The sequence below is a fragment of the Aulonocara stuartgranti genome, assembly GCF_965226115.1.
Source record: "Aulonocara stuartgranti genome assembly, chromosome: 14".
Taxonomy (NCBI): domain Eukaryota; kingdom Metazoa; phylum Chordata; class Actinopteri; order Cichliformes; family Cichlidae; genus Aulonocara; species Aulonocara stuartgranti.
Window position 1 is genome coordinate 34,079,628 of NC_138950.1, and position 22,114 is coordinate 34,101,741.

The 22,114-nt window shown below is 38.7% G+C and overlaps 1 protein-coding gene across 5 annotated transcripts in view; it reads right to left on the reverse strand.

The window, feature by feature from the left end:
- Positions 1-22,114, reverse strand: part of LOC309687349 (chloride channel protein 2-like) — a 222,624-nt gene that overhangs the window by 84,205 nt on the left and 116,305 nt on the right. For all 5 annotated transcript variants that reach the window (XR_014270720.1, XM_082502252.1, XM_082502251.1 and 2 more), the window contains 4 exons: positions 13,328-13,459; positions 11,148-11,276; positions 10,052-10,185; positions 6,708-6,785 (listed from right to left, as the gene is read on the reverse strand). Coding sequence is in view for 4 of the 5 variants with exons in the window: in XM_082502252.1 (XP_082358378.1) it covers positions 6,708-6,785; positions 10,052-10,185; positions 11,148-11,276; positions 13,328-13,459 (473 nt within the window). In the remaining variant the exon portion in view is untranslated. The remainder of the gene's footprint in view (positions 1-6,707; positions 6,786-10,051; positions 10,186-11,147; positions 11,277-13,327; positions 13,460-22,114) is intronic.

The window sequence follows — 22,114 nt, forward strand, 5'->3', positions numbered from 1 at the left end:
AAAATCTTTTAATGGAGCCTGACTAATAATTTTAAGGTGAAACAAATGGGGAAAAAACTTTATTTCTAGGCTTAAAACTAGTGCTGTCAGCGCTAATCTTGTTAAAACAGCACGCCGTCAACGCGTTAGCGCATTAATGCGTTAGCGTTCAGCCCCATGCACGGGGCGATCTGCGCTAACTCGTTAATGGAGATTTGCGGCGTTAATGCGGTTATGGTATTAGCGTCATTTTAACGAGATCAATGCTGACAGCACTACTTACAGCATGTTTTGTAGACTGGATAGTGGAATAAGTAACAAATGGAGCTCAGTAAATCAGTTTGACTGTAGCTGTAGGGATGAAGGAATGTTCATGCTGGGAATTTTGCAGCTGAATTACCTTAATCCCTGTAACACCGGGCTCCTACAGGAAGCATGGGAGTAAGAGACACAAGTTAAGCTAGCAAAGAACAAATGCAAGAGTCTTTTTCATTACTGCCTAAACTCGCTGTGTGATGCTACAAGACTCAAGGTAGGGATGAAGGAATGTTCATGCTGGGAATTTTGCAGCTGAATTACCTTAATCCCTGTAACACCGGGCTCCTACAGGAAGCATGGGAGTAAGAGACACAAGTTAAGCTAGCAAAGAACAAATGCAAGAGTCTTTTTCATTACTGCCTAAACTCGCTGTGTGATGCTACAAGACTCAAGAAACCGAGTCCCCGGTGTTTTAACATTAAACTCAACATTTCCTCCGCTGACATTTACAGCTCAAGTAAAACGCATTTTATCTTATAATATCTAATCAAATGCCAGCTGTATTCAAACAAGAGTACTCAATGTGTATGGGAAAAATATGAAGTGCAAAAAAGAAAAAAGAAAAAGCTGTTGTTTTTTTTTTTTAAAGTATGGCACTCTGAAACAGAAAGGTAATTTTTACAGCCTGCAGGTTGCATTAGCATACTGTACTTCAACCACTAGAGAGGACCAGATACTGCTGCAAAGGGACTCTTCACACATCCACACAGGCAAATACACACTCAGCATTAATATGCCATAAAATGCGTGACAACACTCTGGAGGGATGGAGAGCAGGATGGAATAACAGAGGGTTACAGGTAGACTATTTAATGAGGCCCATGATAGGGTTTTCAGAAGAGACTAATATAAAGGAAGAGAGGCAGATGGAAAATTTAACAGAAAAATAAATAGCGGTACGAGAGGGAAAATAATGGCGTGGAGGGGCAGAATGCATTGAATGACGGTTGTAAACTAATTACTGCTGCTACATTTAAATTGGCTGGATGTAAAAGTCAGAACAGACCGGAACTGTTTGTTTTCACGTATACAGACATACGCAAAAGCAAAGAGCATTTTTACTACTTTGAAATCAGATAATGAAATGCGAATTTAAATGGACTCTAGTACATTTTTTATTCACAACAGTTAGCATTAAAACTATCTTTTGGCTGCACGGTGTGTTATATATTCTCAGAAAGACATTTCAAAAGGTCAAATCTATGCACCAACTGCACGACTCTTCCTTCTAGGATAGCGTTGCACGAGTCACCCTTAAATTGATTCTTATTTGTCATCTTGTACTAGGCCTTGAAAAAGAAAAAAAGAAGCAGCTATTTTTGCAGCATCTCCCATTATCCAGCTTTCCTCTAAATGGCTACCCTTTGTAAATACAAGGTTTGAATCCAGGTGTGCTCACAGACTTGGCTGTATGTATGAGGAGGACATATAGGGAACACCAAGGAAAGAGCTTTATATTTTTAGCTAAGAGATATAATATAATTGTTCAGGCAGTTGTGGGGTATTATGTCTAAATGTGCAAATCCGCCTTAAGTATTCATGCCCCTGGTGTATTTATTTATATTCACAATATGTGGCCTTATTTTAGAAAGCATTCTGTCCACTTTATTTAGAGAGTTTTATCGTTTTTGGACAAAAACTTATTTTGGAAGAAGTTAGCCGGCCTGCATGACAACTTTTTCTAACAAAGTCAAAGTCAAGTTTATTTCTACAGCACAACAAAAGCTGTTGACCAAGGTGCTGTGCATCTAAAATCATCAAATGACATAAAAGCATAGGGCAAGAATTTAACAAAAGAAACAAAACGAGAAAACCTGAGTAAGAAATAAAAAATAAAAGTAACAGAACTCATTCCGATTTAAAAGCTAGAGAATGAAAGTGGGTTTTTGATGTTGGGGAGGTCCTGATGTGAAGGGGCAGTTTGTTCCACAGCACAGCCACAGCAAAGGCCTGATTCCTTTTTTGCTTTAATCTGGACCTCGGGAAAGCTAGAAGGATTTGGTCAGCAGTTCTCAATAATCTTGAAAAAGTGTACAATCTACCAGAATGAACTACAACACGGGGCAAAGCAATCACAGGAACTTTGACGTGTATATAGTGTGAAGAGAGACTTTGGGTGGCATCATTATAGAGCAATAAAGTCCATGTAGCGAGTAGGTCCAGGTGGCTGGATGGGTCAGCAAAACATTATCTGATATTTGTATTGGCAATACAGTGTTTACCTTTAGCTTAATGGTGTATTGTTGATGCGGAGTAGGGATATAGTGGCTACAGCGTAGACCCTTTTCCCAGTACACCAGCTTTGTTTTGTACTTTCTTCAACTTCTCAACTTTTCACCCCCCCAACGGACATGCTCACATCTCACGAGAAAAACAAAAAGTCAAAGGTTTTTCTGATTTCCTTCAGCTCCCAGCTTCCTCTCCCAATGGATACACACTCAGCGTAATTTCCATCTGACTTTTTTTTTTTCCTTCTTCTCCCTATTCTCATTAGCGCTTCCAAAATTTCCATCTCAATCAATGAATACGTTTCTGGGAAGAAACGATGAAAAGATGTATTTGTGTACAAATAAAAGTGATTCAAACCTCAAAAAAACAGGATATAAGTGGTTGTTGACTATACATGAGCTGCAAGAGAGCAATTCCTGAAGACAAAAGAAGAAAAAAAAAAACTGAACTTTTTAACTGCCCAAATAACAGAGGGACAAAAAGTTAGAAACTAACTAACAACTAATAGTTCTATGTTGAGCCTATGTGCTCCATAAAAAGTAATTAAAAAGAAAAAAGCTGCAGGCTTCAGCATCCCAAAAATCCACCAACCCTGCTGGAAATAAGTTCCAGCTCTGGTCTTCACCCTCAAATATTCTTTTTGTTCTTCCTTCCCCATTTCTCTTGATCATTACCCTCTCTTTCAGGCCTTCTGCTCTCTTTTTTGTTACTTCAAACTCAAACAGCTTGAAAAAAAAAAAAAAAAAAAATGTCGCACCCTGTTAAAAATTATACTTCAGTAATCTCTTAGCTTTTGTTTTAGTTATAAAATCTCACAAATCCATGTGCCAGTAATTACAAATTTAATTGCAGATCCACCAACTCTAGATTGCATAAGTTACATTCATACAGTTGCATTTTGAGTCTATACTCACATATAGTGGGCATTTAGTTCTGGATGAGAAATTCATGTATATACTTTAAACTAACTCGCTATTGTTTGCTTGTCATTCCTAAACTCCAACTAAAATCCCCCTCTAGAACTCAAATTTTCAATTTTCTGATTCCATCTTAATGTCATAGCAGTTGGTACGTCTAACCAGAAATGCATCTATTAGGTCTCCTTCAGAAACACAATAGTAACTTTAAGGGGGTTCATTTATATTTTCATATCTATTTAGCTTTGAGTGCCCACATTAACACAGATGCAGGTGCAAAAATGTTGAATCTTTTAGTTTTTGTAAAAATTTAGGAATACGCTTGTTTATGTGCAACACGGCCCCAGAATTTTCGGATAAGTCGGATCAAGGGGGTATCTTGTAAAGTTAGTTTTTTTTTTTGTTTTTTTTTTAAAAAAAGAAAGAAAAAAAAAGATTCTCTCTTGTGTTACTGATCCTCTGCTGCAGCTCAGCAGGGGCACGGTCTGTGCCAACATACAGGGGTACACTGAGACTTTCACTATGTTTGTATAATTCAGCCACATATTTGTTTAAAATTTCAGATTCTTCATATAACAGGCAGCACAGATTTTGTCCCTCATCATTTCCGCTGTAAGCACTGTATAAGGTGGTCTTTCATGTGAACATCACACGTTTTGTTCAAACGTTTGATCAGTTTGATCGGTTTTCATAATCTCGGGAATTAAAAATGTACTAACGCTATGCTAATTAATTCAGGTATGTATGTATTTGGTTAAGTAGCAACCAAGGCTTATTGTCTATTTGGTACAATTCTAGCAAGTACTTGGAAAAGAGAGTTTTTCATCTAGTGTATATCTGGCATTCTGATCAGGCCTATTCTAAAATTTTATTTTGATTTCACTTCTGTTTTTTACCTAGATAGCAAATGTTTAAACTACAGTTCTATCAATGAAATGAAAATACAATTTCAATCTCAAGAATAAGAAACATTTTATACAAATTCCACAATCATATATATTTGTACATTTCACAGGTCAGCTGAGTATAGAATGGATTGTCAGATTAGAATTAAATAGATGTTGGCCTTGGATGCACACCAGCACATAATACCCTCAGAGGGTCTCCAGTATCCCTTTTTCAACCCTGGCCTCTCTAAGAGGTGCTCCCGTGTATTGACACTGAAAGACCACACAGTAGCAATCTCCAGCATTGCTTCTTTGACCCTGGGCAAAAGTGACAAAAACACAAACTGGGTTGGAAAAGGATATTAACAGCAAATTATACTGCAAAAATTAATTAAGCTGCTCCAATAATTATCACTTTGGCTTTTTTTTTTTTTTAATTTTCACTCCCCCAACCCCAACCAGTTGCGGCAGATGGCTGTCCTTTCCTGCGCCTGGTTCTGTCGGAGGTTTCTTCCCTTTAGAAGGGAGCTTTTCCTCCCCACAGTTACTAAATGCCTGCTCACAGGGAATAGTCTGATTGTTGGGCAAACTAGTAATTCTTGTGAAAATTAAAAAAATAGCCTTAAATAAATAACAACCAAAACAACAAATGAATATGGTCTTGAACTTGGATACAGTTTTGCTTAAAAACTGCGTCAAGTTCTTACCAATCACCAGTCACTGAGATTTAAACTTAACAGAGGTTTTCAGTAGATGCAACCATGGTATTAATTTGAAAATTCTACGCAATCACAAACTTGGGTGTCCACAGCGCCCCACCATTCAAACACGTCAATCAAACAAATTGAGGGAAAACTGATTAAATAGTTTGCAACATTCCTGCACATAAATCTGCCTTTGATCTTCTAAAAATAAGCTTTTACTGACCATCAGTCATAGCATTGGTTCAGGCAGGCTCAGCCACAATCATGGCCAGTGAGCTCATTGCCTGTGCCATTTGATACTCTTCTAAACATCCAAATGGCAATTCTTACATTGGGAAAGGCATTAAAACTGATTTAGCCAGCCCACAGGTGCAACCATCCTGCAAGCGGCTTTGTAACCCACCTTCACCCTGTCAGCCACAGCAGAAAATTAAGCATCACTCCTGGTCTCATGTTCTGTGCTGAGACAACAGTTCATCCAATCCAAGAAACAACACCAAATGACAAACGTTGTAGCTGTTTACTATCACCAGGGGGCAGTGACACAGACAACCAGTCTGTGGACTACTGCTTGTGCCACTTTTGATCGTTCATTCAGTCGTGGAAATGAGTGAAGTTAACATAAAAGAACTGAAACGGGATGTGCCCACTAAAAACTTGGTTTTCGTTCCCGAAGGTGGGCCACCAGGCTGTGCTTTTCATGCTGTTGTTGTTTTTTATCTTTGATTTTTTTTGTGCTTCTGTTTTCTGTTTATCGTTTAGTTTTCAACCACACAGGGAATCAATGTCGAGCTGTGTGTTGCTGGTTTACGTGGACTAATACACACGCAAATGGCTGCAAGTCCTGCATTAGGAAGGTAAGCGAATGTTTTTGATTGCCAATGCTGAAATCCAGTGCTCCAGCACACAACTAAGTATAGTTTCAGGCTATGGAGCTGATATTTTTAATCCAACGTAAGGACAGTGTTGGAAGATCCTTTCAGACAATTTACTTACTCACATTTCCAGCCACTGATTTGGTTGTACGCCTCATGAAAGTCAAAGAGGAAACCCTCAGCACATCACTAATTCGGGTATGTTGGTGCCAAAGCCCAGACTGTGGCTCTGAACTTTAACAACATTCAACAAAAACCCCTTTCTGATGTCTATCGGAGTCTCAGTGCTGTTCACAAATGGTACTGGAGACTGGAGATGATCGGTGTTTGACGGCATACAGTCTGTTCTTCAAAGAGCATTAAACTGGAGTCTTTGCCAGCAACGATGAGATCATATGATGCGTAAGTATACAATTTCCCCACAATATTTATGAGAATGGTGAACTACCCTCATACCTTTTTTTTTTCCATGTGCAACCAACTAATGTAAAAAGTCAATAATAAATATCATATAAAGTGAATATGTAGTGCTTTTTGGCTTGGCTTAACTGCTGAGTACATTCACCAGTAAGGTAGGGTATGCATACAGCCTGAAAGGAGAATCCCAGCTAAAGCTTTAATGGGAATATCAAGATCACATCTGGATTATGGCATCAGGACAGTTCAGACCAACAATGTGAGATTTTAGCTTGAAAATAAAGGTAAAATATTAAAATGATTACAATAAAGTAACAGTGGATGTTTAAGATTATATAAAAGATGACTTTTTTGTGTTATATTAATAAGTGTTAGCCTTACCTCATAGATTCCTCCAAACAGAGACATAAACTTGCTGAGGAGAGCTGCACACAGACTGGCGATGTGCACAAAGGGACCCTGACAGGAGGAATAACGCAGACAGAAATCAGGTTAAAAAAAAAAATTACAAATTAAGGAGCACTCTGGGCTCCTGTTTATTGTGAGTCAGTCACACAAGACAACACAACTCTTTGAAAACACATCAACAGGGAGAAAGTCAGCGGGAATATTAACATTCAGAGTATGAGGTTCAAAGTGGAACTAACAGGATTAAAAGTGAGAGCAGCAGAAAAGTGATGCTCAATTTAAAAGGCAGCGAGAGGCCTGCTCTGAATCTAAACGCTGGGTGTTGCTGCAGTGCTGTGTAACCAGAAGGGCCTGAGGGCTGTTTGTGTGCACAAGTGTTAGGAAACAGTGTTTTCCTGCAAGAATGTCTTCAGGCAAGGCTGTCTTTTGTGGGTGTAGGAAAAATCGTAAGTAAGTAAAATTTTATTTCTATAGCACCTTTCAAGACAAAGATCAAGAAGTACCAGAGCATTTAAAACAAAACAAACAAAAAGTTAACCAAATGCATTTCCAAAAAGCTGAGTTGACACCTGATCTGTTTTTGCTACAAAAAACCTGAAAAATACTCAGCGATATAAACAACATCTGCATCGTGAAGTAAAGGGATGTAAATATTCCCAGAAAAACAGTCTTCTCTCTCCCAGCTGGATCAGAAAACATCCCTGTACCTTCCTACTTTCCGTTACCTGAACCCAAGGGATGATGCAGGGATGTGAATGAGCAGCCAAAGGTTCATGTGCTGTAGTATGTGAATATACAGAGAGATTTAAGGCAAGTCGTTTCACAACACATCCTACCACTGTTCAGACACCTTACTGTGACCTACGTGGGTTTCTGACAACCAGTAATGATTTGAGTGGAAGCTCGTCTTCTGAAGCGATGCTTAATGTTTATTTTGAATGTTGTAAAAGCCGGCATTCAAAGCTGAAAGGGCCCAGCTGCTAGCGAAGGCTCTGTATCACAACACAAAGGTTTAATGCTGTGAATCACTGAAACTGTGCTAGTAAACATCAAAAGCAGAATGTGGGTCAGCGCTTGGGTTTCGCTGAAAAGTAAAAAGAGAAACTAGATTGTGTCTCATAAAGGTAGCGATAAAGACATGGCTGTCTGTTTCTGTCCTACAAAAAAAAAAAAACATACTAACTGTACTTCTGTTCAAAACAAATTTGACATCTTAACCTATCTTACTAGAAACTGTTAGTCTTCACTCTGTGCAAACATACATATAATACATGTATTTGTCCACCAAGCTTTCTTGTCATTTCTTTAAGCGGTCTTCAGGAATAGTTCTCCAGGCTTCTTGAATGACAATCAAAGCTCTTCTTTAAATGCTGGGTGACTTTTATTTCACTCTCTCTGAAGATGATCCCTCACTGCTTCAATAATGTTGAGGTATAAGCTGTGAGGACTCCACCAAATGTCAAAATCCCCAAGATCACTGGCTGCAATGCAGCCCCTAACCATAACAGACCAATTACCACTGACTTTCAGTTAAGTTCTTGCTAAATCTGGCATATGTCAGCCTTTTCTCTCTGTTTCCCTTCTTTAAGAATAGCCTCTTGACTGCCACTCTTCTACTGAGACCACTTCAGATGAGGCTTCAGTGAATGTTAGTTGGATCAATTGAAGGGCCAGATGCATCTCTCAGGTCCTGTGTCAGAGGATTTTTTCCTATGTCTTAAGACATGACTTTCAGATACTGTTTATCAGGTAGTTTTGTTAGGCCTGCCATTTCTTTTGTCCTTCACCAATTTTTTAAGGACACACTGCACACCATGCTTTAGAAATTACCTGGAGCAAAAATTATATTTTATGTCTGACAAACTGTGTTACCTTTGGCATTTTTCATAGATTCAACTAAAGAAATGGGAACAAATTAAATGTTTTTGTGGCAGGCTACTAGTAATAAAGTGCCAACACACACATACAGTTATGTCATGTCTGTTATGTGTAGACAGAACACTAGTTTATCCCTTGGGTTAAGAGCATTTTTTTTATTGAATGATTCATAAGTCAGCAGCTTAGCAATCAAAAAAAATATTCCTATGAAAATAGTCCATTATCAGGACTGGAAAGAAAATGAGTGAAAAACCAGCGAATTTCCAAAGATAATATTTGAAAGATCGTCAGAAAGCTAGAGAACTATTGCTTATGACCACTTTAAAAATTATAAGAATGTTTAGCTCCTTGGAAGCAAAATATAAAGAAATGAGAGGTAGCTCAAGACTTTTACACAATGCTGTATGACCAGTTCCACAAAACAATAGTAACAACCTACAGAAACTGTAATAGCATGGAATTTCCAACGAGAGCAGGTTTTTCCTCATGCAGAATATTATTAGTACTTCTCTGAACTCTTAAGGTAAGACTTTTAGTCTATAAATTATCAACAGCTAAAGTGATAACTGACCATAGTTAAAGCAATAGTTAACAACTTACTTTTTCCAGTTTATAGAAATAGAAAGCTCAATTTTGCTCTAAACCCTTAAGAATTAATTTGTTATACAACTGAAACAACAAACAAAAGTAAAGCCAATACCAAAATTATATTGGAGAGAAACCTAACACCAGACAGAATAGTCTTGCTAAACGCTAACTAGCGCAGTTTAGTAAACTACCAGTAACTACAATCTCGGCCAGATTAATGAGATATTGTTTTACCTTTTAGAAGTAAAAATGTATTCCACCTTTTATTTTTTATTCCACCTTATAATTTGCCTAAGTAGGTATAGAAATGTTTTAAAATGGCCTATTTTTTAAATTAAAATGTTAGCTTAGCTAGGAGCCTTTAAAGCAGAGGTCCCCAACCCCCGGGCCTCGGACCGGTACCGGTCCATGAGTCGTTTGGTACCGGGCTGCAAGACTTGAGGCTCAAGTGTGAAATGTATGGTTTTCAGGGTTTTTATCGGTTTTCAGCGTTATTTTGTTATCGTTTTTATCGTTAACTTGGTTTTCCTGGGTCTTCACGTGTGTTATGAATAAATCTTCTTTTCAGTGCCGGTACTGGTTTTATTTTGTTGTATTTATCCGCGACACCTTAAAGGCCGGTCCGTGAAAATATTGTCGGGCATAAACTGGTCCGTGACGCAAAAAAGGTAGGGGACCGCTGCTTTAAAGTACAAAGTCCTTATTCTCAACTTCTCTGTTAGTATTGTTAATGCAGGCAGACACAAAAGCTCAAAAGCATATTCCCATTCAGAAAGCTACTTGTATTCATTTGTATGTACACACCATGCAGTACATGTACATTTAGAGTGAGTGAAGCAGATTTGTTTTACCTCTTTGCCTAGTGGCATGCCACTGCCCAGGGCACAGGTGAGGCCGATGACTTTGGCCACAAAAGTTTTGAAGGTGAGGTATTCTTTTAGGACGACTCCACGCAGGATGGTCTTCATTTCTGGAATACCTGAACCTGTAATAGGACAACAGTGGGCACGTATAGCTGATTGTTTTAAATCGAACATCATTTTTCAAGCTGTTATCATTCACAACTAAATCTCTAAGAAGAAATCCAACTATTTGATAAGAATTTAATAATCATATTAATTAAGATGAACAAGATTTTGATCCAATAAATTCTGATCAGTGCATGACATCACATCTGTGTTTTTTCTACCTCACACAAAAAAAGATCTCACCATGTTCCATCCTATAAGAGGGCACAACTTCTAAAGCTGCAACTTGTATGAATTTGGGTGCCAATTATAGCCTGACCATTATTATCAGACTATTATGTTAGCAACAGTCACTAATGTTCAGTCTATCAAATCACAACATGCTTATACCATTATTTATGTAGTAGGGGTAGTACACTGTGTTTTGAAGGAATGTTTTTTTAGTAAAACTACTGGTGATATTGTGTCGCTATCATTAAATTTCTAGTATTTGTTGTCAATCACTATATCATTCTAGTTCAGATTTGACCCACATGTGGACTAAAATAGTTCCATCTCACCTTTTGGTTTTTCACCCTAGTGATAGCCTTCACTTGCATCAACATTTCTTTGTATCTCATATTCAGATTTCCAGTGAACAGCTTCAAAACACAGGTTTAACACCCTGGATCTTTTGTCATGGAATAACAAGTGAACAGGCCTCGCCTGGCAATGAAAGTCTTTGATAGTCACTTGCCCAATTACTTTTGACATTCTAAACAATGGTGTTTATAAAAATGAATGCAATACCTTCACTCCCTTGATTTAAATCTTATAGTCTGCACTTCAGCCACATTGACTGTTTGATTTAAAATCCTTGCTGTTGTTTATTTTTGGCCCTGCAAAATTAATTGATTATTTTGTGGATACTCACTCACAAGGTCTAAATTGGTTAAATGCAAGTGGTTAGCAAACCAGTATTATTTTATACGTATCATACCAACAGCCTGTGGAGCAAGGATCTGAGTGAAGCCTGCGGAAAAGGTGATGAGGACAACGGGGTAGGTGACCCAGGCCAGGTACTGCAGGAACACATTACTGTCCAGACCACCGTACATCCACTTCTGTGCTGTGGACACAAACCAGGACAGACGTGTAAAGCCACCATCCACTGAATACAGCATTGCAGACACACTCCACAGGAAACAATGTGTTCATTTCGAATACAGTCAAAGATAAAACTTCACAAGAACAAACTGATGAACACACACAAGCCCACAGTCAATGCACAACCAGGAGAGCGGCTGTATAAATATTTTTAAAGACATGAAAGATGTGTAGCTGTGTGGTTTTTCTCTGCACAGGACAGGTAGTTAGTCATGTTCTGGATCCAATTACGAGAACTGTACAGCATAACTGGAATTGACAAGACTAGGTTAGCATCCTCTTGAGAGCGTGACACACACACACACACACACACACACACACACACACACACACACACACACACACACACACACACACACACACACACACACACACACACACACACACACAGTTTGAGAAATCCATTTGAATTAGACGCAGTCCTGTGAGGTTTCTGATCAGCTCTCGCAACTTTCTTCAATCGTTTTAAAGTGTCTTCCTTCCTCTTCCTGGACTGTACTGTTTACTTAGTGATTAATCCCTCACCCTCGTCATCTTTTTTCTCTGTTTCTAAATCTACCTCCATGTTTGATGATAGATGTCATAAGAGGCCTTCCATTCATCCTTGCTGCCATCCTTTGATCAACCTTGAATCCCCAGTTATCCCTCCACCACTCTCTCGGCTTCCTTTTTTTTTTTTTTACTCACTTCTCTCTTACCCCCAAACTTTTGCCTGCTACACCTCCTTGGTTTTACTCCTCTAAAGACGTTTCACACATCACAAGCTGCACATTATTATCATCTGCATTCGTTTCCAACAGGGCTCAATCCTCAGTAAAATCTTTCTATTTACAAGGTCCTGTAGGGACAGATCAATAAAACCATTCCTAATTAATTACCACATTATGCAGATGTCTGGATAAAGCTCTGGAAAGAGTTTCACTCTGCAAAACTCATCACAAGAAAAAAAGCTTAATGTCTTGTATTTGTCTCCATCTATATAAAGCAGAACCCTGTCACATTGAAAAAGTAATATACTCTTATTTTAATTTTTATAGCCCTTCCTGTTGTGTTTTTCCATTTCTTTGGAGGAATAACCAGGTCACCGTTTCGGCGGTCCTTGAGCTGCCTCTCCAAAAAGTCTGTTGTCTTGCAGTCCACTGTTGTGGTCTACAGCCGGTTGGAGATGTCCTTGTTCTGCTTTAAACGCCGACTGCAGTTCTGCTGCATAAACTCCACAAAGGTGTAGAGCTGAACAAAGACTAAATTGACAACTGCTCTCTAATGTGGTGGAGCTGATCTCAAATAACAGGATAAAAGACTAACTGGAGAGGCTGCTGATTTCGGCCTGATTTACTTGCAGAACCACCTAGAACTCTCACAGCTTCCACCAAACAGTTCTGCAAGTTATGCTGTTAATTAAGCAAAACTTGCTGTCCAACTGGAAGAAGGTCCAGCACCAAGTCATCAGGTGTTTTAAAGCTTTTTTTCTTTCCCCCCATTATTTTCAGCCCCTTAAGTACCATTTATTGCCATTCTCTACCAGGCATTTATCAAATGGCACCTTCCTGAATTTAAAATCTTCCCAACCGCTGGCACATCTAAAGGTCTTTCTCCTGATTACATTTCCTTGGGAAAAATTTGGTATTAAAAAAAAATGGATGGGAGAATTACACCAGAATATAAGTTGAGTGAGGCTTTATTTTTGCCATATGGAAATAATTTATTTTCTCCATTTCTAAAGCACTTAATTGACTAATTCCTTATATCATGCTAGTTCAAATTCTTATTTTCCCTTCGTTTACACTTCATGTTTGTACACATGGGTAAAAGTGTTATCTGAAAATATAGACTCAATATATTTTCCCATCTCTGCTATCTCACCCCTTTACCACCTCCCCCTTCCCACTAACTTCTCTCTCTTCCCACTCTAATCCCAATATAAAACAGTCTGTACATTACTTGCTTGTGTTACTATTGGCACTCTCCATTCTCAAACCCACAGGTGAAAAATGCAGTCCCTTGCTTGCTTACCTTGTAGGCAGATGGCGATGCAGAAGTCCACCACCCAGCTGACCAGGGCCATGAGGAGTCCCAGCAGGATGAGGAAGATCCAGTCCTCGCCGACACGCGAGATCAGGAACTTCTGACAGCGAACCGTGCAGACTAGAGGGACGGCAGGAAACAAGGTAACATGTTAGGACTACATCACCCAGAGATTGGCACTAACACTTGGACGGGGCAAACAGAATCTTTTCAAAATTAGCCAATAATAGCTGTGTTTCCATCCAACAGTTTCTGAAATATTGAGCACCAGTAAACATGCTGTCTGCTCAGAAAACTACTTCATCCTAAATGCTACAACACTTTAGTGGTGAGTGATTTAAAAAAAAACAAATCTAAAAAAAACAAAAAGGCAAAAGTTCATCAGTTTCCTAAATTTAAGATCCATATAAAGTCCAGCCAGAGTCCAGCAACAAGCAAGCCATGGGAAACACTGTCTTTTGAAGTAGGTGAATTGCTTTTTGACACAATTTAGAATTTTTCTTCGTAAAACTATGAAAATATAAAATAGAGGACCACTTCTTCAGGGGCTCCATGAGAAACTGTTTGCATGTTAGATTGCTCATGGAGACATGCGCTTCTGATAAATTCTTTAATTAGATTTCAAGGCTGCAAGGTTTTCAAACTTGTGAAAAGTCAATTCATGGGCAGACATCTTAAATTCTAGACAAATGAGATGTTCTATTCTGAATAGACTTTTGTCTTTGTGGTGCAACTTAATAACAAATACCTTTTATGACAGTGAAAGGTAAAGAAAACCAAAGAGTAATCTTCGACTTCTTTGCATTGACTTGAGTTTTTAGACCTGAAAACCATTTCCTTTTTAAATAAAAAACTGGGATGGAAACTCAGCTAGCTGAGACGTGGAAGCCACATGTTGGAAATGTTACATGGGATGAGAATAAATCTGTCACTGTTACCACTGGCAGCCATGTATAGCAGAGGTTACAACGTCACATTCAACCCGTGTCCAGAATACGATTTCATACACAACGTGGCGAGATGATAAAGACAAATGAGACTACACTGATCAATGAATATTAAATGCACAACAGAAATGTCACTGAAACAGAGGCACTACGAAGCCAAAACACAAAGCACACACAAGGCAGGTTATGAGGCACAATCACATCCGCTTTACTTACCTAGAAGCAACGGGAAACTGAAATTCACGGCTAATATACTGTATAATCCTCAGTGTGAGCCATGCATACACTTCTAGTAATTATGACTAATTGCTGGAACCAAACATTAGTTTGACAGTGACTCATTAGGATGTTCACGCACACACCATAATTCATACAGCCTCTTGTTCACGCCACATCTCCCCCGCCACCCTTTTTCCAAACCTGTCCTCTGTTCCCCATTTCTCCTCTGCAGGGGAAAGACACTTGGGTGCACTGGGTCCTTTTTACGCTTCAGCATGTAGAACAAATGTTCATGTAACACTCCAAATACTTGGACTTTTTTTATTTTAATGGTTGACCTTTATCGCATTCAACTTTTTTAAATATTTCTGCATGGACATGAATTCCCCAACCTTTATTTAATTTAAAACCTGACATGTTAGGCCATGGTTCTCTATCCTTCATATCTCTTATTACATCTGCCCTCCATTGACTTCTGGTGATCTGTCAATATGGAACAAATAAAGAAGAATGACTGTTATTCCTTAGATTGCAAACATGTTTGTCTTTCATCAAATAAAGGTTAAAAAATTCGATAGAATCGTCAGAGCAGCGTTTACTTCCTTTATCCATCTATACAGGCCACCTACTGATCTTTATTTAATCCATGACATATGAGAAATATTTATTTTTAAAGAAAAAAAGAAAGAAAGAAAAACCACACACACACAAATTGTATAAATTCTTCAATAACTGAAACAAGGGGTCATATCCCACAGTAACTGTGTGACAAAGTTCAGGTCATTTCTTGATTCAGATACGTTTTTGTTGGAGTGGAACGTGAAGACTTCATGCCCTCATGCATTCAGTGACTTTTGTCATTTACAAGGGTCCAAATAAGGCCCAGACTCCACATACTTAGTGACATAAAACAAATACACATGTATATCTTTTGGCATTTACAATATGTACTGCAATCTCTTGTCTGCTGTCACACATGTGGACACCGACACAAAACAACTGCTGGCAAACAGAAAAAGAAACTTCTACAATCACCACACTTGGATCGTTCTTTCACTTTAGTGGCATGCAAGTTTTACCAAATCAAAACAAGTTAAAAGTATTTTAGTTTAACAGATGAGCGTTCTGGATTCATGAAACATAGCAAACCTGGCTTTTATAATGGCCTAAATTATTTGAGGCATGGACTACACTGACTCAACAAAAACCATCTCCATGCAGATGGGTTCACATTTCTCGAACAGCAGAAGACAGATCCGCTTTACAGGATGGAACCCGTCATAAATCTTTTCTTCCCCCTCAATTTCCACCATAAGTTTTGACTGGGACTGATTCACTGAATTGATTTGTTTTTTATAAATAAAACCTCTCAAACTCTTTGCTCTGTGGCAAGATGTATTATCATACTAAAAAAGTGACTTCATTGTCACCAAAACTACTTTGTATTGATAGAATATATATAGTACAATAAAACTGCAGTTGTATTGTACTTTCTGTTATTTTTGGAAACAAGTAACAGAAGGTGTTTTTAGGGATAAGTGCTAGCTGTAGCATCTCAGCAATGTTTTTATTAATCCTAACTTTCGAATCCCCTTGCCCTGTAGATCTGTGGGAGTAGAAATCCTGCAAAAGCCACTGAGAAACCAACCTAAAAACAAACAAACAACCATTCAGTTTCCTGTAGAGGTTTGTGTGACATCTCTGTGATGGACACGGGAAATGGAGAAAGAGTCAGACAGGACAGGAGGGGAATAAGAGATGCTGCTGGGACTGAGAAAAGGATGCATGCAGAACACACCCAAGTCGCACTTCAGCTCACATACATCCACGCATCCCCCAATCAACACCTTAAGGAGCAGCCTAACACGCACATGCAGGTGAAAGCTGTGACAAACACAGAACGCACATACACAAAGACACACTCTGCTTTCCATCACTTCAGTCAGTTATATGACAAATCTGAGAAACAGACTTTGTACATGTGTATATTTAGATATACGTGTTATCAGAGCATGTGTGTGTCTGTGTGTGTGGGTGAGGTGTCTGCGTCATCTCACCCACGGGCCGTCTGTGTTCTTGGACCCCTTCTGCCATCTAGACACTAACACTCATTTACATTGACTAGAGTGTGTGTGTGTGTGTGTGTGTGTGTGTGTGTGTGTGTGTGTGTGTGTGCGAGCATTTAGCCTAAAGTTTAATCTTGCCTTTTTGGAGATGTGATTTAGTTAGCTCAGCCTGTGCTGGTATTGCTTAATAGCTTTTTCTGCAATGCGCACACAAGCACAGATCCTGCAGACTGGTTACTGAGTGTATTCTCTGTGGCATGCAATAAGCAGCATGCTAGTTCCCAATCACTGTCACTGCCTTCCCCACTCACACCCTGCAACCCCAGCCCCCTTCATCCTTAACCTCCTCCTCCTGCAGCTGCTTTCTACTAATCACATTCAACCTGTAGCTTTACCTCTCATCTCCTGCTCTCCCTCACAAAGCCTTATCTCCTGCCTTCCACTCCTTTCCACACTGCCCCCCACCCCCGACACACATGCTTTCTTCCCTCTCCCTGTTTTTCATTCTCACTTGCTCACTCTGTCCTCAGCAAAAACCATGATGCCCACATACCTGCTGAGACCAATTTAGGTTGCCTTGGAGACACAGTGCATCTAGTTCATAGCTCTGGCATTAAGATACTGTATGCGCACACGCTTGTGTTTACTTTGTTGCAACATGTTATGGAGATGCCATAATAGCAAATTAAAAGAAAAGACTAAAGGGTCAAGAATGTACCCCAGCCAATAATAAGGCTGGGGTATATAAAAGAGGGATATTTAAAAAGCCAGTGTGAGAGACATTTGGTCTCTTATTGGACAAATTCCAAATAAATGACGTTTCACAAAATCCAAAGAAAGACAATCAAACAAAATGTCAAAAACTGCAGGTCCATGACTGGCACACATGGCTCACAGGTACATTCTGTAAATTGCTGTTTGAAACCATCCAAATCAACAAAAGCTATCAACAGAATATAAACAAATAGCTTCTAGGACTTCATGTGTTAAAATAACAGATTGTGTTGGGACCAGAACTGTACTGTACCTATACTTTTATGTAATACACCTTTGGACCACATGCTATGGTGCAAAGTCTATGGTAGAAAGCTAAGAAAAGAAATATAAACTGTTTCAACACAGCCCTTAGTAAAACTCTGCCCCCTGGTGTTTAAAAAGTTACATTTTACAGAGCGTAATTACAAAAAGGTATTTTTAACCCTTAAAGTTGGAGGCTGATGACTTTTGAATATTTTCACACAATTATCTTAGAAATAACTTTGCTGTATGGTAATGAACTCTCAACAGGTTTGTGTTACAGTTTTAGTGAGTAACATTTTATTGGTCTCTGTATACATTAGCATTAGTGTTGTGCATTGTTCCCATGATCTATGCACGCAGCTTGCTAGAATTAGTTCATTAACACTCCGACCTGTCATCTAAATACAGATGGCTTAAAATGAGGCATCCAAAAACTATATCGACCTTTTCTATGTAGTCTATGAAACCAAATTAGCCATGTAAGTGGGCAGCATGGTGTTGGAAATCTTATAGTTCGGAGTTTGATTCGTTGCCTCGGGGACAGAGCAGCTGATTCCACTATGAATTATGCATCGTTTCAAAGAGTGCTTGAAGATAATGTGAGGCCATCTGTTTGAAAGCTGTAGTCAAACCAGATAATGACACTAAGTACACTAGTGTTTCCACCATGGAGAGCCCCAAAAAGAAGAAACAGAATGGCACGGGATGTGAAACAGGCAGTACATGTATCTTCAGTTATCTTGCAACTGATTAAGGTTTGCATAGAAGAGTAGTTTCAGCACATCAAAGTCTGAGATTTTTTGGAGAACTCACTTTTGACAGTTCAATAGCTGTGATGTGGACTGTGCAGTTATTTTTTCCTATTAAGAATTTCATACCAATTGATATTTTTATTGAAAAATAATGACATAAAGCTACTTTCCCTTTTAATTCTGCCGTTCAGGCACAGCACATTTATCTGTAGCCAGTAGGAGTTGCTATAAGACATGAATCACTTGTGCAAATTGTCACTCATAATTACAAATGATTAGTAGCAGTATCAGTATATCTCTGCCATGTTTTTTCTAAACAATTTAGCACCATAAAATATACTTTCAGAAATTTTCCATTATTTTTTCTATGTTTGTTTCCAAAAAATATTTTTTGTTGAAGCCTTCTCTAAATTTAATGGAAATGAAAAAGGTACCTGTAATTTAGGACTAACTACAAGAGTTAATTGAAGAAACGGATTGGGTACTCTTTTCAATAATTTAAACAAATATTTTGCAGACTGAAAATTCAACTGACCTGGGAAATACCGTTGAAGTTATTTGACATCTTTTAAAGATCTCAATTTTTCCATTTTCTTAATTTTTTTTACTTTTTAAATAATAAATGAAATATAGTATATATAGTCATTTACTTGAATGTATTGATATGAGGATGGGCACAGATATGAAACAGTCTATGCAGTGACTGTACAGCCAGAGCCGTTGCTGTTCTGCCTGAAAATGTTACAAAACTCTACTGTATGAGTGTTTTCTTCCATAAGAAACGCCCACACACTTGCATGAAACGTGTAATAAGGATAAATTAATCAAACCACTCTCTCAGATGATACCAACAAAGCAATATGAAATATGTTATATTAGGAAAAACAACACATTGCTCCATCTCTGGTGTTATTGTGTGGAAAATGAGGGCAGGAAGCAGGAAGAATGAGTACATGCATCCAAGATGAAAATCACTGCAAGTGCAGAATCCCTGTGACCGCTACCAGATAAAACCCAATTATTCAAATCAGGCGCTCATTTGTTATGCAGGGTGACAGCTATATATGGGTGGAAAGGGTAAAAGAGCCTACTATTAATGCCTCAATTCTGCACAGTCATGGCAATGAGGCCTGTTCTCGTTTTGTGTGTGTATGTGCCCCCACATTCATTATGTAGCTTCATGCGTAAGGAGATATTCAATTAGAAATGCCTGGCTGTGTTTAAGACCACTGGCATAATTAGATTAAAATTAATATAGATAGAAAAATCTGACCATTCAGCTTTTTAAACGGAAACTTTTAAAGAGAGAAGGAGGAGTACGCTCAGTGGTAGAAATTAACTTCTTTAGCGGCAGAGGGGACTGGAAGGTGTGTGTGTGTGTCTTATTCTAAAAAGTGGACTAAACACACCTGCTATAAAATCTACATAAAGATCAAACACAAAAGTAAATTGAAGAAGAGGATGGAAACAACCATTCTATTAATGACATCCAAATGTAGAAGAGAGTCATTTTCATTCCATGACTGCTCTACTGTAGAGTTTACCAAAACAAAAAATCTACAACATTAGTATTGTACACTGTACAGTGTAGATTAAAGGGATAAGGCAAAAAAACAAAGAAAAAAAATATTTTGAGTTTTTCATTCCAAGATGTCTAAGTTGCAGTCTAGAGATATGCAAACCGTGCCACCCCTCTCCTGTCTACCCATTACATCAGCCTACCAGCAGGCTCTTACATAAGCTATGTGCAAGTTCAAGATAAAACGCAGAGTGAAGATGCAACATCTGTAACGTAAAATCATCTCTTCTGCAGGCAGAATGGTTTAAAATATGGAACAGATGACAGAGCCAGAGGAATTTTTTCTCCCACATTTTTACAGTGAGATCTTCAGAGACTTAGGCACGCTCTATTCTGGAATAGATGAGGGCATTAAAAGCATAGATTTGGATTGACTCTGGGTACCTGTTGTTCACACTAAGTTGATATGTAGACAACAGTGAAAAATGGTGTGCAGTGACTTTTATAGAAAGACAAACAGACATCAAACATACAGAAATGGACTTGTGCTACTAATTCCAGTGTGATCACGGACAAGTGGAGTTTATCCTGCTTCCAGAGACAATACCCAACTCTGGAAACAAAGATGCAAGCAATCTGGAAATAAGAGAAGATTTATGAGAGAATGCTGTTTGAGATTGGTTTGAAAGGTTAGTGACTGCTCTGCTTTGAATTTAACTGGTGTATATTTTTATAAACACTGCTTGCCCTTATCAGAAATATAAATGAAGACACATATACTTGACTTAGCTAGATGGTCATTTGCTTAAACAGTGAGCCACTTCAATTACTTAAAAAAAAATATTATAACTATATATAGACTAGATCTTAAAAAAGAAAAGTCAAAGGAGGCTGGTGGCATTGTACTGTTCACACAATCGCTCCTCGCAACTTTTGGTCTCATGTCAACTTAGATTTCTATACACCTTGCTGCGTAACACAAAAGTGCAAAATAAAATAATTCAGACATCATGCTGTGCTCACAAGCTACGGTTACCTATTAACGTGCTCGGCAGATGACCAATGTGAAAGTACATTAAACCTGTATTCTTTCTAATGACCAGTATATCTATCTGCAAAAATGACATCCAATTGTACACCCAAAATAAAATTTAAAAAACCCCCAAAGAAACCAACTACATTACTCTTCAACTTATTAAAAACTTTACAGTTACTTTATAGTCTCAATGACCATTTTCAAGTCTGACTGACTTGCCCAACTCATGTTAAATTTAAATGTACAATTCCACTTGAACTAGAATAGACTACAAAATAAGGTAAGCTGTGGTTGAGATTGTCAAATCATTCTCGTATGACTTTCCAGTATCAAACTCACCTTTTGGTTATAAGGACAATGGCTGGAAACCTCAGCTCAACGCTTTAAAAACAAGACTTCAAATACACTTGATTTGTACTGATTTGTGAAGTACAAAGTCTGCCACCTCTATTTATGGTTGATATATTGGGGGCCACGAAGAGGAGTAAAGCAACGCGTTTCTTCATAGGTGCTGAATACTTATGACCAAGTCAGTATGGTAAATGGTAAATGGCCTGTATTTATATAGCGCTTTACTAGTCCCTAAGGACCCCAAAGCGCTTTACATATCCAGTCATCCACCCATTCACACACTGGTGATGGCAAGCTACATTGTAGCCACAGCCACCCTGGGGCGCACTGACAGAGGCGAGGCTGCCGGACACTGGCGCCACCGGGCCCTCTGACCACCACCAGTAGGCAACGGGTGAAGTGTCTTGCCCAAGGACACAACGACCGAGACTGTCCAAGCCGGGGCTCGAACCGGCAACCTTCCGATTGCAAGGCAAACTCCAAACTCTTGAGCCACGATCGTATGGGTGAGTACCTATTTGTAGGAGCCCAATGTTTAACAAGTCCCCAGAGATTCTAATGTCCCCCAGGTCTCATATATTCTTGGCACCTCTAGGCACCTTTAGAGGTCTTGCAGAATGCCTTGACAGGTCAAATCTATTTTAAAAGCACAAGAAAATGTCAAGCAATCACCATGTTTTTCTCTTCTCTGCAAACTATGCATTTGTGGTTGAGTAGTTTACAGCATGGGTAGATGATGGGAGACACTTTTAGGCTTTTAATTTCCTCAAAGTTCCCAACAGCTTTACCTAGCCCCAAGTAATTCAACTGGGCTTTGTGATTCCGATGAAATTAGCTAATTTTGGAAAGGAGCTGATTGTGCAGC